At 46.1% G+C, this 18577-nt stretch overlaps 1 protein-coding gene across 1 annotated transcript in view; it reads left to right on the forward strand.

The window, feature by feature from the left end:
- Positions 1-7454: 7454 nt before the first annotated feature.
- Positions 7455-18577, forward strand: part of LOC123344115 (transmembrane protein 104-like) — a 105683-nt gene continuing 94560 nt past the window's right edge. Inside the window, exons 1-4 of the mRNA XM_044979912.1 lie at positions 7455-7581; positions 10757-10807; positions 11517-11567; positions 14827-14948. Of these exons, the coding sequence (XP_044835847.1) occupies positions 11535-11567; positions 14827-14948 (155 nt within the window). The 5' untranslated portion in view covers positions 7455-7581; positions 10757-10807; positions 11517-11534. The remainder of the gene's footprint in view (positions 7582-10756; positions 10808-11516; positions 11568-14826; positions 14949-18577) is intronic.

Genomic DNA, 18577 nt, shown 5'->3' on the forward strand with positions numbered 1-18577 from the left:
GACCTGCCCACTTTAGGGAAGTCTGCCACTCTGGCACCGGTATAGAGAGGGGAAATTGGGGAGAGGGCCAGGAAATGTTTGCACTGGGAGACCCAACATCTCCACACCTTTCTGGACCCTCTACTACAAGGGAGATTATTCTTCCCCCTCAGGACACATTGCAGTTGACACACCACTCCCCTTCTCCGATGATCTACATGCTGCTGCCGGCTCCGACAGTACTGCCTATGGAAGCTGTGTCCAAGTTTCATCTTCAGACGAGTTGGATGATGGCCAGGGAGCATCCATCCCATATCACCAACACCAGTATTACAAGGAACAGTCTACACCGTGGCAGTCGCCACATAGCCACTGGTTTCTCACACCGTGGGTACACCACAACATTCTCCAGATCTGGCATGTTGGCAGTATTGGCCCCAGTACCCACCCTGGGAACCTGCCTGATCCGCAAGGGAAACTTCACTGATTTCCCCATCTCATGCCCCTTCTAGCACATGCTTGGAACCGGTGATGGTGGAAGAGCTGCTCAGTCCGACTTCCATCAGTTCCAGGACCTCCTCCACAGGGTGGCGGGGGAACTTCACCCACCCCTGGAGGAGGTCCAGGATACTCAGCATCAGCTCTTAGACATCCTTCACTTGTCACCAGGTAAAGTTGTGTTATCCATCAATGATGCTGTCCTCAAGCCAGACAGGACAGTCCGACATACACTTGCCATGTATGTGCCTATCCCCAAAGAGGCAGAGAAACATTATTAAATAGGGATCTGAATTTCTGTTTTCTTGGCGCCTCCCCCCCCGCAACTCTCTTGTGGTCCAGGCTGCGACAGAGCGTTCCAGGCAGCAACGTCCACTCCATCTGATAAAGAGGGAAAGAGATTGGACCCTTCTTCCTTGATTGTGGTATTGTGCTTTTTGGGTATGTAGTAAAGTGATCTTGAACAATTCCCAGTTATCATTCACATTTTTTCTGATTAAATTCTTCCTCCTTGCTGATTTGGCTGATGATTGCTTTCAGCTTTGTGAAATTGGCCCTTTCAAAGCACCAAGTATGTACATCACTGGTCTGGACTTCATTCTGTTTGTTTGCACATTATAAATAAGTCATGATCACTTGTACCTAAGTTACCATTAATTTTTAGTTCTGTGATCAGTTTCTTTTTATCTATCAAGATGCGGTCTAATATAGAATTCCCCCATGTTGGATGCAACACTTTTTTGAGTTATGATATTGTCATATTTTATAATTAGAAATTCCAAGGAGGTTTTAATACTGGGAGCATGAGACCTCCAGCATATAAATCATTCAGAATGAAGTTCCCCTGGGTCACACAGGTTTTTCCCCCTACATATTATAGATAGGTGCATAAGGAGCTCTTCATCCTGTTCCCTAGTGTGATTTGGTGATCTGTAGCACCTTGTGCTTTATCTATCCACAGTCATTCAAGATAATTTTCTTCTGAGTTGTCAGTGACTCGGAAACAGGTAATGCTATTTGTGACATAAAATGCCACTCCCCCGCCTTCTGTCCACTCAATCCTTCCTAAATTAGTTCTAACTATGGAGTTTAACATTCCAATCATGGGAGTCATCCCACCAGGTTAGGGTGACCAGATGTCCCAATAAAATTGGGACTGTCCCAATATTTAGTTGTTTGTCCCGCATCCCGACCGATGTATGGTTAGGGCGCCATTTGTTGCTCGGTGATGGAGGAGTACACTGGTAAGCACTCACCTGGGGTCCTGGCAGTGCTTATTTGGGGCCGCTGCCAGGAAATGGGCAGCACGACCCTGCGGCCCCTAGGCACAGGGGCGGCTGGAGAGGTCTCTGCGTGCTGCACCTACCACAAGCACTGGCTCCATAATGGCCAATGGGAGCTGTGGGCGCGGACAGGGCACAGATCCCCCCGGCTGCCCCTGATCCTGGGGCGCTGTGTGCTATTCATGCCCCCAAGTAAATCCCGCCCCCACATTTGCCAGCCAATGGCAGCTGGAGCCAGTGCTTGTGGCAGGCACATCACATGGAATGGAGACCCCACTGGCCACCGCTGACCTTAGGAGCCAGAGGAACCTGCCAAGTGCTTCCCAGTGGGTGGGAACCATCCCCCAGGTAAGCAGTAGGGCTGTGGCCGGGGCCCTGTGCCTGTGGCTTGCTCTGGGCAGCAGCTGGGGCCGTGTACTTGTGGTGGGGGTCCGGGGCCATTCACCCCCAACCCATGGCTTGCAGCAGGACTGGAGCGGGGACTGTGTGCCCCTGATCTGCAGCTTCCTCAGGCTTTGTATCCCCCTTCCCCCATGGCTCCCGTGGGGTTGGGGGTGTGAGCCTGTGGCTGCCCTCCACTCCCCATGTGTCCCAATATTCTGTTCTTGTCATCTGGTCACCCTACACCAGGTTTCAGTAATATCAACTAGATCAAATTTCTGCTCATGAATGAGCAATTCCAATTCCTCTTGATTGTTACCCAGGCTCCTAGGTGTAATATGCAATGAAAGAATTTCTTCTCTTCATGTCCTTTGGTTTCTTGATTAATTTTGTTCTCTGCATCTTCATTTTGTGCAAATTGAGTGTTTGTATCTTCCCTCTTTTTATCTTCTCCTTTTGTTACTAGTTTAATGCTCTCCTGACTACTCTAATTTGCCTGTTCCTAGTCCTCTTTCTACTGAGATGGAGGCCAACCAACCTATACCATCTCCTCTCCCCATAGAAGGTGGACCAATATTCCACAAAACCAAAACCCTTCATCTTCCCCCACTTACCTAGACAACCTAGAATATTATTTTGAGTCTTCTGAGTATTGAATCCTCACAAGCATTGCCTGTCTGACTTGGATAGTTAGAGATCTCTTTGTGGACAAGCTGGATTTTCTTACAGGTTGGGCTGAGCTGCCATCTGCAGGTGTGTCCTGTATCTCTCTCTGTTTCCTTATATCCACTGGATCTTGAGAGGAGACTCCCAAACCTGAGCCATTCTTTTTAGGTGACAAATCTAAAGAACTGTCCCAGATTGAGGCGTCATTAGAGGAGGTTTTAGAACCAATTGGTAAATTAAACAGTAAAAAGTCACCAGGACCAGATGGTATTCACCCAAAAGTTTTGAAGGAACTCAAATGTGAAATTGCAAAACTACTAACTGGTATATAACCTATAAATTTAAATCAGCTCCTGTACCACATGACTGGAGGGTAGCTAATGTGATGCCAACTTTTAAAAAAGGCTCCAGGGGAGGTCCCAGAAATTACAGGCAGGTAAGCCTAACGTTAGTACCAGGCAAATTGGTTGAAACTATAGTAAAGAACAGAATTATCACACACATAGATGAACACCATTTGTTGGAGAAGAGTTAACATGGTTTTTGTAAAGGGAGATTATGCCTCACCAATCTACTAGAATTCTTTGAGGGAGTCAACAAGCATGTGGATAAGGATGATCCAGTGGGTATAGTGTACTTAGATTTTCAGAAAGCCTTTGACAAGGTCTCTCACCAAAAGCTCTTTAGCAAAGTAAGCTGTCATGGCATAAGAGGAAAGGTCCTCTCATGGATCAGTAACTGGTTAAAAGATAGGAAACAAAGGGTAGGAATAAATGGTCAATTTTCACAATGGGGCAAGGTAAATAGTGGTGTTCTCCCTGAGGGATCTGTCCTGGGACCAGTCCTGTTCAACATATTCATAAATGATCTGGAAAAAGGGGTAAACATTGGGTTAGCAAAATTTTCAGAGGATACAAAACTACTCAAGATAGTTAAGTCCAAAGCAGACTGCGAAGGGATGTCACAAAACTGTCCGACAAGGCAACAAAATGGCAGATGAAATTCGATGTTGATAAATGCAAAGTAATGCACATTGGAAAACATAATCCCAACTATACATATAAAATGAGGGGGTCTAAATTAGCTGTTACCACTCAAGAAAGAGACCTTGTGGAAAGTTCTCTGAAAACATCCACTCAATGTGCAGCAGCAGTCAAAAAAGTGAACAGAATTTTGGGAATCATTAGGAAAGGGATAGATATTAAGACAGAAATATAGTATTGCCTCTATATAAATACATGATACGCCCATATCTTGAATATTGCATGCAGATGTGGTTGCCCCATCTCAAAAAAGATATATTGGAAAAGGCACAGAAAATGGCAACAAAAATGATTAGGGGTATGGAACAGCTTCCATAGGAAGAGAGATTAATAAGACAGGCTTTTCAGCTTGGAAAAGAGACAACTAAGGGGGGATATCAGAGGTCTACAAAGTCATTACTGGTGTGGAGAAAGTAAATAAGGATGCGTTATTTACTACTACTTATAACACAAGAGCTAGGGATCACCAAACGTGTAGTTGATCAGGAGAGTCAGGGATGGGAGGGGGCAGCATATTAGAGAGGGTTTTTTTTTCTGGTAGTTACAAATAGGTATTGGGATGTTGCTTTTTCCTTATTGCTGAATAGGAGAGAAGTCCTGTTATGGAAAAGGTCAAGAACCACCATCATGTAACAGAATCATAGAAGATTAGGGTTAGAAGAGACCTCAGGAGGTCATCTAGTTCAACTCCCTACTCAAAGCAGGACCAACCTCAACTAAATCATCCCAGCCAGGGCTTTGTCAAGCTGGGCCTTAAAAACCTCTAAGCATGGAGATTCCACCACCTCCCTAGGTAACCCATTCCATTACTTCACCACATCCTAGTGAAATAGTGTTTCCTAATATCCAACCTAGACTTCCCTCACTGCAACTTGAATCCATTGCTCCTTGTTCTGTCATCTGGTACCACTGAGAATAGTCTAGCTCCATCCTCTTTGGAACCCCTGTTCAGGTAGCTGAATGCTGCTATCAAATCCCCTCTCACTCTCCTCTTCTGCAGACTCAGTAAGCCCAGTTCCCGCAGCCTCTCCTCATAAGTCATGTGCCCCAACCCCCTAATCATTTTCAGTGCCCTCTGCTGGACGCACTCCAATTTGTCCACATCTTTTCTGCAGTGGAGTGGAGAGCCCAAAACTCAACACAATACTCCAGATGTGGCCTCATGAGTGCTGAATAGAGGGGAATAATCTCTTCCCTCAATCTGCTGGCAATACTCCTAATGCAACCCAATATGCCGTTAGCCTTCCTGGCAACAAGGGCACACTGTTGACTCATATCCAGCTTCTCGTCCACTGTAATCCTCAGGTCCTTTTCTGCAGAACTGCCGCTTAGCCAGCTGGTCCCCAGCCTGTAGCAGTGCATGGAATTCTTCCATCCTAAGACTAGGACTCTGCACTTATCCTTGTTGAACCTCAGATTTCTTTTGGCCCAATCCTCCAATTTGTCTAGGTGACTCTGAACCATATCCCTACCCTCCAGTGTATCTACCTCTCCCACCAGCTTAGTGCCATCCATGAACTTGCTGAAAGTGCAATCCATCCTATCATCCAGATCATTAATGAAGATGTTGAACAAAACTGGCCTCAGGACCGACCCCTGGGGCACCCTGCTTGATACTGGCTGCCAGCTAGACATCAAGCCATTGATCACTATCCCTTGAGCCCGATGATCTAGCCAGCTTTCTATCCACTTTATAGTCCATTAATCCAATCCATACTTTTTTTAACTTGCTGGCTACCTTTGGGAGGGTTGGGTTTCACACTTAGGGGACACTAGGATCTAAGCCCCAAACTGGGGGAGTCTTTCTGTTCAGTTATTTAACTTCCTTAGTATCAGCATGCTCCCTTGAGGAAGAGACTTCAATCTTTCATTGTTTTCTTTTGTTTGCTGAGTCATTCCACCAATTTAAACTGCACCCTTCTGAATTGCTGAGAGAACTATTATAAATGAAACATTATTCGCAACTTACTGAATCAAGTGAACTTACTGAAATTTTCCTGATGTGAAAAATAAGAATGTTGAGGTAGCAGATGCCTTTGTGCTCAGATGGTCCCAAAGATGGATTATCACTTTACAGGCTAGATGTCTGCTGGCCTAGGAGTATACTTGCTTAGGGTGCCAGAGATCCTAGATTCATATCCCCCAAAAGCTCAGGTGGCTGATGCAAAGACTCAGGCCCCTTCTGAAGTTTTCTTTATCCACCAAGGGGTATGGATGAAATCCTAGGCCTTCAGGATGTCAGACTAGATCAGTGTTTCTCAATCTTTTTGATACCAGGGACCAGCTTGCTGCATTCCGAAACTGTGTCAGGGACTGGCACTGGTCCACGGACTGGATGTTGAGAAACACTGGACTAGCTTGTCATAACTATCCTTTTTGACCTTAAAATCTATGGGTGTGACCCTGGCCTTGACCACAATGGGCCCAGGGTTTCACCTTGTGAATCTGTCTGCTGGAAGGGTGCTCTGCTGCGTTGCTGTTGGAGCTCTGATTGCTTCTTGGGCTGGGATTATTTTATTTGACAAATGGCTTATGATCCCCAGAGGGGCTGCTCTTGTATTCAGAAATAAGGTTTAGGGAGCTTGAAAGAGCAATCCTGCTGTGGGTTGAAAGTGGCATTTGAGGACAGAATATCTCTATGGGCCTCACTCCGGTGACCCAGTAAGTGGAAACTGGTTTATGTTGCATTTAAAGACTTGTGTTTTAGTTAGCGGTGCTACCAGCCTGAACATATTTGTCATTCTTCTGATATCTCAGTACCCTGCTCTTGTGCCAAATCTCATTAAATCAGTCAGAATTGCTGCAGCTTCTCTTGTGGGCATGTTCCTCTAGCTGCTTCTTTCCTTATGGTCAACCAACTCCTATGTAACCGGGTTGAGTCTCCATATTTGTGTAAATCTGGGTATTTGCCCTAATTCACATCTGGATCACATTGGCCGTGTGGCAAAGGCACACATGGGCACGGTCTATATTCCTCCTGCTTGCAAGTATCCCAAATAAACTCTTTAAGCCTTCAACAACTCCCCCTATCAACACACGTTCTCTTACAATTTTGGGTGACCTGCAGTTGGAATGTCAGGGTTCAGATTTTTTTTTCTGTGCCTTCCTATACCCTTTCTATCTTAAGAGCCCCCATCTCTACAGATGACTGCTACTGAACCTTTTGGATTCCTTCCTTCCATCTCTGCTAGGTGAACAGCACGTAAAAGGAAAGATGGTGTTGCTTATAGTGCACAAAATGTAAATATACTGGGCCAGCCAGATCCTCAGCTGGTGTAAATCAATGCAACGCCATCTGAAGTCAACAGAACCATGCTGATATGATCCTGTATCTCTAAAGGGCACTTGAACAGCTGAAATTCCATGAAAGTGTTTGGTGAACTCTGAAGGAAAGGTCAAAAATCAGCTTGAATGCGTACCAAAGATTCTAGCTCAGCAGGAACCTGGATGTTGTCAGTCAGCCACTTGTCTTGTTCCAGATGCCTGCTAAATTAGTTCATGTCTCCATTTTGTCTTATTGACTAACCAAACAGCATAGAATTTAGAATTTAGGAACTCCTGGATTATGACACTTAATTCTGTACAGAACACTTTTAGTCAGCAACAGCTGCCAATAAGTCTCTTAAAGTGAAATTCACAGCACCATTATCACATTTTCTTGCATTTGGGTACACAGATGAGGAGAGAGAGGCCGCCTGAGCATGCCGGTATGGTGGCCAAAACTTTGTGAAGTAAGTCTTGTTTCTGTATTTCTGCGAATTAGGGCTTGAACCCACGCCTCTTAAAGTCAATGTGAATCTTTGGCTCAGTGTCTAAGAAAAGTATTGGACTTGGCTACACTAAATTCTGGAGTCCTTGTATTTTCCTACAGACGTGTACAGGAAGTGGCAGCGTATTGACCTGTTTTCAGGACTAATCAGTCCTTGGGCTTTCTGGTGAGGTATCAAGGGGTACTTCAATCAGGGTGGTGATTCTTGTGTTGTGGACGTCTAGCCCAGTACTTATTGGATGACATCACCAACTAATCTCATTCAGTGGACCAGTCCTCAAATGGGCACAACTTTTGACCAATGTGTATGTGTGTGTATTTGGGAGGCTATCACCAACTTTTTGATGTTTTGTCCAATCTTACTGTGCTACAACCATTCCTGAATAGAGAGAGATTTACCCTATCACTCGCAGACTGTTTAGATTTACAAATAGCACTCACCAGAGTCACTTGCAGCATTATTTGTATTACTGTAGCACCTGGAAGCCCAGCTGAGACCGAGGGCCCCTCATGCTAGGTGCTGTACAAATACGTGGTAAGAGATGGGCCCTGTCCTGAAGACCTTACAAACTGAACAGACAAGACCAAGGGCAGGAGAGGAAACAGGCAAAGAGAGGGAAAGTGACTTGCCTGAGGTCACCACTCTCTTCTGGAATTGCAGCTGTACAGGAGCGCGTCAGATCATGAGACTGGCGTGTGAAACAAGGACAGGTTCAGTACTGAGGAAACTTCTAACCATTGAGAAGTGATGCAAGGCAGGTGGCGACTGCCACTGGTGAGCCAGAGAGAAGGGTGAACTAGCTTGGATAAAATAAATTGCCCAAACTGAATGCAAAACTCAGGTTGAGGTTTGGAAAGTGTAGTCAACATGATGAGTCCTTTCCCCACAGTATTTCTAGCCTGGCAGCTGAAAGTGGTTCCAAAAAGTATCCAAACTATTGCTTACACTTGAGAGAGGAAACATGGTCTGTGGACTAAGGCAGTGAAGCATATGCCTGCCTTTAAGCACAAGTAGTGCTATTGAAATGAATAGCTCTAGTCACATGCTTGAAGTCACTCATGTGAGAGTGAAAGTGGACAATAGAGCATCACGTTTCCAGAGGGGCCTAGTTCAGTGTGCCATCGGCGGGCTCAGGAGTGCCAGCTAGGCCAGGCTGCTAAGCAGCCAAACACAGAGCTATCAGCTTGCAACACCAGTCTCTGCGCATGCACAGTAAGATCTTTCCTACACCCCGCCAGCTGCATCATTTATTGCTAATGAAACATGCTTAAGCGCCATGCCAAGCGGAGGCCTACAGCACAGGGGAATCGGAGGGCCTGAGTTCTGTTCTCTCTCTCGTTGAGCCAAAGCATAGCTTTGGGGCAAGATAAAAATAAAGTGTGCGCTCATGCCTGGTGCAATGAGAAGTCTCTAGAATTCCAGTCTGGTTAGCTGAATGCAGTGTCCTCTCCTAATTAGCACAATAATTGACCAAACCTGGGAAAACAGGAGTTAATGTGACCTTGGTTGCTTTAATTCCATAATCTGCTCTTTTCCCAAATTACTTGAAGAGTAATACAGTGGGAGTGAATAAGTATCTCTCAAAGGAATGTGCAGAGGCCATCCTCTTGAACAGACCCTTTGTTATCTCTAAAGGGAATACACTGCCCCTCAGAGCAGGCCAGTTGGCAACCTCTAACTAGGCTTACCCACACCACTAATAAAATCTTTGTCAAGCTGCGCCAGATGTTCAACTGGTGTAAGCCATTGATGTCAATGGAGCTATGCCAACTGAGGATCTGGATCAAGCTAAGGCTTCTTTCACACTGCAAAGTTTCACAGTATTTTGGTGCTGGGGAAAACGAGGATTTACCCTTCTATCAATTGATGTGCAGACTGCAGCTCCATTGATGTGAAGCAAAGAGTCCTGTGGCACCTTATAGACTAACAGACGTATTGGAGCATGAGCTTTCGTGGGTGAATCCGACGAAGTGGGTATTCACCCACGAAAGCTCATGCTCCAATACGTCTGTTAGTCTATAAGGTGCCACGGGACTCTTTGCTGCTTTTACAGATCCAGACTAACATGGCTACCCCTCTGATAATTGATGTGAAGGGGGTTTATGGGGAAAAAACTTATGAAAAGGAAGAACAAACCCTTAAATGTATCAAGCATACATGTGACTGTGAAATTTGCAGTGTTCAAGGGTCCTCGTAGTGCTTTCTCTATGTGCTAGGGCAGCGATGTCACTGCTAGCACGCTATGCTCAGTGTTGGTGTAATGCACTCATGCTGAGAACGCTTGGGCTGTGAGTGATTTCTTGCTTACATTGTTTCTGCTTCTTTTAACTTTGTTTCTTTTAGAATACTGTAAAGGGGACACAGAATATTGAGGTTTTAGAAATGTTATGCTGATTCCAATTTTAACCAGCTGGGAAAGCAGAGATGGTGCCCCCAAAAAAAGGGGGTTATGGTCAAAGCAGGATTCCAGGGCTAACTCCTGACCTTACTGAAGTCCCTGGGAGTTTTGTCATTGACTTCAGTGGGGCCAGGTTTCACCCCAGATTTTTATTCTGGTGTGTAGTTTTGTGTAAATGGCGTAGTAACTTTTAGGTGCCTTGATTCACCCATCGATGCAGTGAGATAACACTGATCTCATGGGAATTGTGAGGTTTAATTGATGAACTTTAAGATTGTTGACTGAACAGTGCTGTAGAATAGAAGTATTGGGTCCAAGTTCCTTACTTCTAAAACATTGAAATTGCTAATCTGGAATAAATTTGCCATATTTGCATGTTTACTGTACACCATAGAAGAAAATCTCTACACTGCCATCTTTCTCGTGCAGCAGGCATGAGTTTAACTTGACTGGTTAGCCTGCCTCTTTCATCTTACATGCCTTTCCACTGGGCAAGGGCAGGTTTTTTTTACTGTTTTTGATTCACAAGTTTTGCTTTATTGTCAAACCTGTGTTAATCTGCACATGAAACACATGAAAATCGGTCTGTGCCCTTTCAGTTTAAATCCCTTAGAATGATAGTTTTGTCATGCAACCCGAAGACTCAGTATAATCCCATGCAGAAATCTGTTCCACTGCTGACCATCTTTTTGGACATGTGTGCAGTGAATGACCAGCTTGTTGACTTTCTGGTTTCAGGTAGGTTGGACTTCAAAGGAAGAGTCTTCTCCTGATTATATTTGTAATCAAGTGAGTCCCCTTTTCTCCAAAAAGCTGGATTTACCTCCATCTCAAACAGGACTTTGTCTACAGCCACCACCATAGCTGAATGTTTCAGAAGCCTCAGGGAATTTATCTTCACAACACACTTGTGAAGCAGGGAAGTATTATTACCTCCATTATACAGATGGGGAACTGAGGCGTTTAGGTGGTGGTGTGCTTAGTGTTGCAATGCCTAACTGACTTAGGAACTGAAGTCTCATTTCAAAAGGTATTTAGGTACTATGGGCCAAAATTATATCAACAGTCAATGAGATTTAGGCACCTAAATGCTTAAATCCATTTTGAAAACAAGACATTAGGCTTCTTTAAAAATCTGGGTCACAGATTACCGTAAGTGACTTGTCCACACAAGGTCTGTGGTAGTGCAAGAAACCTCCCCCACACAGAACTTCTGAGTTCCCATCCTAATGTCTTAGCCACATGAAGAAAGTATCTCTTGTGTTGTTTATGCGGATAGGATTATTCCTTTCCTAGTTTTAATTCTCTAGTACCTCCCCTTTGAATTTTCCATTAGCTGCCATATAACTTGCAGTCTGCCCCAACAGACTGACACTTAACCACAGGGGCTTGCTGTAGAATTTAGATCCAGCTTCCCACAGAGTAAATGGGACTTTGATAGTACATGGGGTATTTAATAAGATGATTGTCCCCATCATTTGACTTTGTTTCTTTACAGGACATGACCAAGAAGTGAATGATGGGAATGGAAAGTCAATATTCACTGATGGTAAAATGCTCTTTCAGAATGACTTTTTTACAGAACAGGTGGATGTAGTGTCCTGGTGAGAGCCCTGCCTTATTCCTGACCAGGATTTTGGAACAACCATAGAAGAGACTGATCTTTGCAATATCTAGAATGGATTCTTAGTTACCCCAACAGATTCCAGGGCAAGACATTGGGAGTCTTGTTAAATAGCCAGTGCTGTGTGGCTGTTTGTGCACCGCAGGCATGATTGATTGATACAGCTTATAGTCGTATACCCCACTACTGAGTCTCAGTGCTTTGATTTAAGTGAGCTGGGATCCCAGCACTTGCAAGGGGGCTTTTGCAAGATGTTCTGGTAGGTCATTGACCTCTGTGTTTTATGAGCCCTGTAGGGCCTGATTCTCATCTACATGAAGTTCTCTTTATGCTGCAGGAGTGCTGTAAAGGGCCCATAGTGTGTAAGGCAAATCCACTGGCTGGTTTTTTTTAAGCGCTCTGATGCTCAGTCCAGATCTTGGGGGAGGTTCTGTGCTGGACCTCCAAGATGCTCAGCATAGAATGTGCAGCCTGCCCAGGCGTTGTGGGGGCTAAGGTGACTTTGAGCTCCCAGGGTCTGTCTAAGTTATGGCACTGCCCCAGCCCTTTTACATGGTGTAAAGGATCCAGAGCGGGGAGTGGAAATCTCACCTCTGACATAAATGGTTGCGCTGAGGCACAGAGAACTGTGCAACGGGGTCGTTCTTTTAACAGACTCCCCCACCCCCTAATTTGGCCACCTGATAATCCTGACAGTAATATTATTCAGGTAAGTGAGAAGGGGAGCATAGGGGAGCTAGGTGAACTTCTAGGAGCAGAGCCATAAAATCTTGGTGCAGCGGAGTCAGGGAAAGGGTGTGGGGGGGAAGGTGAATGAGAGCCAGGGAGAAGGAAAGAGTCCGAGGGCTAGGCCTGTGTGATGGAAGTAGCTCAGACAGGAGTCCCTGGCCTGTGCTACGCAAGAGCTCAGGCTAGATGATTATAAAGATCCCATCTGGCCTTAAAATCTAGGAAATGGTGCAGGGGGCTGCTGAAAAGTGTCCAGCTCTCTGCCCTTGCAGGGTCGTTCTCTGTAGTAGGATTTATTATTTTAGGTTTTAACTGATGAATATGGATAAAGCACCCCAGATACAGCAACAAACACCCACAAAGAAAAGAAATCAGTGTTTTATCCAATAAACACCAGAAATGGTTACTTTGTTCCTAAGGAGCTTGTTGACACAGCAGTAATTGGACTATGGGGGGGAGTGATGTCTAAAGTGCACTAATACCTTGCATGTTAATTGGTCCATGTGGACCCTGCTGGAATCCACTACAGGTTCCATCGTGCTGTTTCAAAAACCACTACATTAATCTCCTTGCAATGTTTCCTAGTGCACTTTACTCATTTTGGTATATACTTCTGTAATGAGTAATATATATGACTCATCACTGTATATACAAAGAGAGCCCCAAAAATCCTGATTTTTGGATTCCTACTGAAAACAAAAAAATGCTAACCCCTCCCACCCAAAAAAACCACCTTGGAAAAATTAAATTAATAAACACTGAAAAGCAGAAGCCTTATCGCTAGTATACTCGGCACTGCTTTGTGTCTAATTCAGCCTTTTAAAATCTTTGTGCCCGAGTCTTGTTTCACACGAGGTCTACACTGGTGTGTCTCCACTGACTAAAATAAAACTTACTCCTGATTTTTGCTTTCGTAAGTGGGAGGAGAATCAGCCCCTTCCCCGTTTTTTAAACAAACTGCATATTTTTGTTTCTTTCTGGTGAGGAGATAAGAAGCAGAAAATCATAGCTGAGGTTTTCATCTCAGGTGGAGTTTTCAAGGCTGGACAGTTTAAAGGAAACAAACAAAAGGCAACAATAATAAAACCCAACAAAAATAGTTTGTCCTTTGAGTTGTGAACGGAGCCAATCTGATGTAGAATCATTGAGAGAATAAAGGCCCACAAAGCCATTTTCAGAGAGAGACATTTCAGAAGCTAGTGGCTCTATAAATAATGAGCTCTAGTTATATTGGTGATGCTGAGATTTGTCTGGGAGTGGGGCAAGGGAGGGGAGAGCAGGCAGAGAAGAACTGTCTGGGAGTGAATGAGTTCAGTCAACCATGGTGTACAACCATACACCACATGAACCATACAGTACGTGGTGGTGTGTCCCCAGCTGAGAGAAAAAGCACAGGATGATCTGAGCCATTTCTGGTTTGCTACAGGAGTTTACTTCAGCTAGAAGTTAGTCATGAAGGCATAAATTAAATCAGCTCCCTGTAGGACTAGGCTTGTCAAGGTCTTTCTATAATGGTGACTCAAGACTTTTGTGAAGCCACTTCTGGGAGAGGCTTTGCAGAGGTCCGAGAGCACCAGTCAAAATGGCTGAGGATGAAATTCACCTCTGTGCAGAGGGGCTGCAAGAGGACTGGGAACCATGCAAGTCCCATTTTGAGGGCTTACGCAGGGAGCAAGTAGAGAGTAGGCCTTGACTTGGTTCTCTGCATAAGGGAAAATGTCTCCCATGAGAATAGATCGTGCCCTGAACAAGAAGTGTGTGGAAGGGGAAGAGCTCCAGATGTGTAGCATCCACCCTCCTACCAACCCCCCCACATTCCCGTGAGGTGTGGAGCTGGGGGGGTTACCGCTACTGTCCATGTTGTCATGCACAGAAATGCCCATGTGGAATGAGCATGTAAAACAATGATCATGTCAGCATTACGTTAGTTCTTCCACCAGCTGTGTGAAACCTCTCTGGGGTTGAAGGCATGTTCAGGATGTTGCTATGCAGGCTGGGGTGGTGAGGTGACCAGTGGGAAGCTGTGGAAAGGTCCAGGGCCTCTGTGAGGACCCCAAGACCCATGGGCTTAGATAGTCAAACTGCTTTACACAGTATACGCGATCTCTGTGCCATACCATGCATGGGAATTTGCAGATTCCTGATCACTGTGTGGAAAATTTCCATGTAGGGGCTGATCTGGTCTCACCTATTCTCTACCTATGGCACATAATAATTTATCTCCTGTAATATTTTGGTCTAATTTCAGTTGCTAGGGTTAGCGTGCGGGTGCTGGGTGATGTTGGTGGGCTGCGATAGACAGGAAGTCAAACTGCATGTTCTGGTAGGCCCTTGTGGCCTTAAATTCTATGACTCTGTGGCCCAGTGTTCGGGTAGTTGTCACCAGGCTCTCACCTTCCCCCTGCCCCCCTCAGGCATTCTCTGCTCATTCTTACGCCCACCTCTTTTACTCTAGGTCGGCATGATGTATGTATTTAACTCAATGTTCGGAGTTGGAATCTTAGCCCTGCCCAAAGCCTTTGCTGATGCAGGCTGGCTGGCGAGCAGTGTTATCTTGGTACTTGCCATGGTGATGAGGTAAACTACAGAGAAACACCTTTTTACATGATCTCTCCTTCCTATCCTAGGATTTAGTTGGGACCCAGGCCTACTTTGCAACTCTTCTAACTTTGCTGTGTAACATGAAGTGGTTGGTGTCTGATAAAATGTATATGAATAATTCTGTAATTGTAAGATTCCTTTCTCAGGTTGTAAGTCTTTGGAGCAGGGACCATTACCTCTTCTGTGTTTGAACAGCACCTAGCATAGCCAGGCCTGATCCTGATTGGGACTTTTGGTCACTATTGTAATAGAAATATTAAATCAGAATTATTTTTTCTACTTTTTCTCCTGAGTCCCGAGACTATGGGCCAAGGGTGGGCAAGCTTTTTGGCCCAAGGGCCGCATCTGGGAATAGAAATTGTATGGCGGGCCATGAATGCTCACAAATAGGGGGTTGGGGTGTGGGAGGGGGTGAGGGCTCTGGTTCGGGGTGCGGGCTCCAGGGTGGGGCCAGAAAAGAGAAGTTCACAGTGTGGGAGGGGGCTCTGGGATGGTGCAGGGGGAGAGGGGTGGTGAGGGCTCAAATTGGGAGTGCGGGATCTGGGGTGGGGCAGGGGATGAGGATGCTCTGAGCTGGGACCAAGGGGTTCAGAGGGTGGGAGGGGGATATGGGCTGGGGCAGGTGGTTGGGGCATGGGGAGAGGCTCAGGGGTACAGGCTCCGGGCGGCACTTACCTCAAGTGGCTCCCGGAAGCAGCGGCATGTCCCTACTCCAGCTCCTACGTGAGGCGTGGCCCGGCAGCTCTGCATGCAGCTCGTCAGCTCTGCGCACTGCCCTGTCCACAGGCACTGCCCCTGCAGCTCCCATTGGCTGCGGTTTCCGGCCAATGGGAGCTACGAGGGGGTGCTTGGGGTGGCAGCAGTGTGCAAAGCGGAGACCCCTGGCTGCCCCACGCATAGGATCCGGAGGGGGGGGGGCATGCCTCTGCTTCCGAAAGTTCCGTGGAGTGGCCCCCGACCTTGCTTCCTGGCTGGAGCACTGGAGTGGGACAAGCCCCAGATCCTGCTCCCCAGTGGGAACTTGAGGGCCGGATTAAAATGGCTGGTGGGCCGGATGTGGCCCACAGGCCGTAGTTTGCCCACCCCTGCTATAGACTGACCAAAGCTATTGGCAAAGGTCCTGCTCTGATTGCCCACCTTGTGAAGCAGTGTTGCTGTCCCTTCAGAATGCTGAAGTATAAGATTATTATTACTAGTGCTGTTTATTATCTGCCAGTGCCCCCCGGTGGTAAGAGGTGTGCAAACCTAGAATAAAGTTCATATGTTTATAAACTTATTACAAAGAGCTTCCAATCAATCTCTCTAAGGCAGGTATACTGTCATATCTGAGTGCCTCACAGTCCTTAATGTAATTATCCTCACAACACCCTTGGAAGGCAGGGCTGTTATCCCCATTTTACAGAACGGAAACCAAGGCACAGCTTCCAAGGGACTTGCCCAAGGTCACACAGGATGTCTGTGGCACAGCAGGAAAATGAACCAAGGTTTCCTGCATCCCATGCTAGGACCCTGACCACTGGGCAAGTCTTCCTCTCCTAGGTAACAACAGTATCTTTTTAACAGGCCTATTGTCAGCACTATAGTGGGTGGAAGGACGTTTATAACAGAAAGATGGTGTCTGTTCCATCAATTGTTTTCCAGCTGTTATCTCAGAGATGGCTTGGGCTTTTTTAATGGGAGAGGAGGACTAGGACTGTCAAGCCACTGGCTTTGTAAATAAGCCAAGCTGTAAAAATAAAATTGAAAGGAATACTATGCTTTTGGCCATGGCCAGAATTTTTTGTTCAGGCTTCTAGGCTTTATTTGTAAAGCTCATGTTAAGATCTTTCTGATCGCCAAGTAAATTTTGCATAAACATAATTAGTGTCATAGTCACCTTGCAATGTGTTCTAAGCAGCATGTGTCGTGGAGGAACAAGAACTGCTCTTTTCAAACTTTAGACAAAAATAGGTGGAGATTGACACTGGATCTCAGATCTGAGTTAGGTATCTAGATTACATAGGAATTTCTGGTCCTCCTATGCATTTGAACCTCAGTGGTTTTTAAAAAAAAAAACAATAAAAAAATCCTTAAACCCTACTGCCATCTAGAGGTGGAAATGAGAGAAAACAGACCCACATACAGCAAAAGCCCAACAGCTTCAGAATTTACCAGGCTAATTTCCAGAGGTGTTTAAAAGTGTGTGACTGAGGCCTGGTCTACACTAGGACTTTAAATCGAATTTAGCAGCGTTAATTCGAATTAACCGCTCAACCGTCCACACCAGGAAGCCGTTTAATTCGACCTAGAGGGCTCTTTAGTTCGAATTCGGTACTCCACCCCAACGAGGGGAGTAGTGCTAAATTCGACATGGCTATCTCGAATTAGGCTATGTGTGGATGCAAATCGAACTTAGTAGCTCCGGGAGCTATCCCACAGTGCACCACTCTGTTGACGCTCTGGACAGCAGTCCAAGCTTGGATTCTCTGACCAGCCACACAGGAAACGACCCGGGAAAATTTGAATTCCTTTTCCTGTCTGGGCACTTTGAATCTGATGTCCTGGTTGGACATCGGGGCGAGCTCAGCAGCACCTGCAACGATGCAGAGCTCTCCAGCAGAGGAGTCCATGCAATCCCAGAATAGAAAGAGGTCCCCAGCATGGACAGACCGGGAAGTTCTGGATCTGATCGCTGTGTGGGGCGATGAGTCTGTGCTTTCGGAGCTGCGCTCCAACAAACGGAATGCAAAGACCTACGAGAAGGTCTCCAAAGCCATGGCACTTAGAGGATACAGCCGGGATACAACGCAGTGCCGCGTGAAAATCAACGACCTGAGACAAGGCTACCAAAAAGTCAGAGCGGCAAACGGACGCTCCGGAGCCCAGCCCCAGACATGCCGCTTCTACGAGGCACTGCATGCCATTCTCGGTGGGTCTGCCACCACTGCCCCACCAGTGACCGTGGACTCTGAGGATGGGATAGTGTCGACGGGCAGTTCCTCGGCGATGTTCGCCGATGGGGAAGATGAGGAAGGGTTTGTGGAGGACGACGCAGGCGACAGCGCTTACAATACCGCTTTCCCCGACAGCCAGGATCTCTTCATCACCCTCACAGAGATCCCCTACCAACCCTCCCCGGCCGTTAACCCGGACTCCGAATCAGGGGAAGGATCAGTTGGCAAGTGCTATAAACATGGAAACATTTATTTTTTAAAAAACAGGAATAAAAACTGTATAAAAACTATATAAAAACTTTTCCATATAAAACTATATAAAAAGAAGGTCCACACATATAGGGATGGAACAGAAATCCTCTTGGGACACTTCCACGAAGCTCTCGTAGAGGAGCTCGAAAAGCCTCCACAGGAGGTTCCTGGGGAGAGGTGCCTTATTTGGTGCTCTGTGGAAGCACACTCTTCCGCGCCAGGCCATCCTAACGTACAGCGGAATCATTGCCTCCACCAGCATGGCAGCATACGGTCCTGGTCTGTGCAGGGATTCTAGCAGCATCCTCTCTCTCTCTCGCCGAGTGACCCGCCTCAGGGTAATCTCGTTCGGCGACTGCTGCATCTAATTAGGGCAATTAATGTACTGTTACTATTGTGAATGCTTGACTTTTACTTTGC

Source organism: Mauremys mutica, chromosome 11, assembly GCF_020497125.1.
Source record: "Mauremys mutica isolate MM-2020 ecotype Southern chromosome 11, ASM2049712v1, whole genome shotgun sequence".
In the NCBI taxonomy this organism is placed as follows: Eukaryota; Metazoa; Chordata; order Testudines; family Geoemydidae; genus Mauremys; species Mauremys mutica.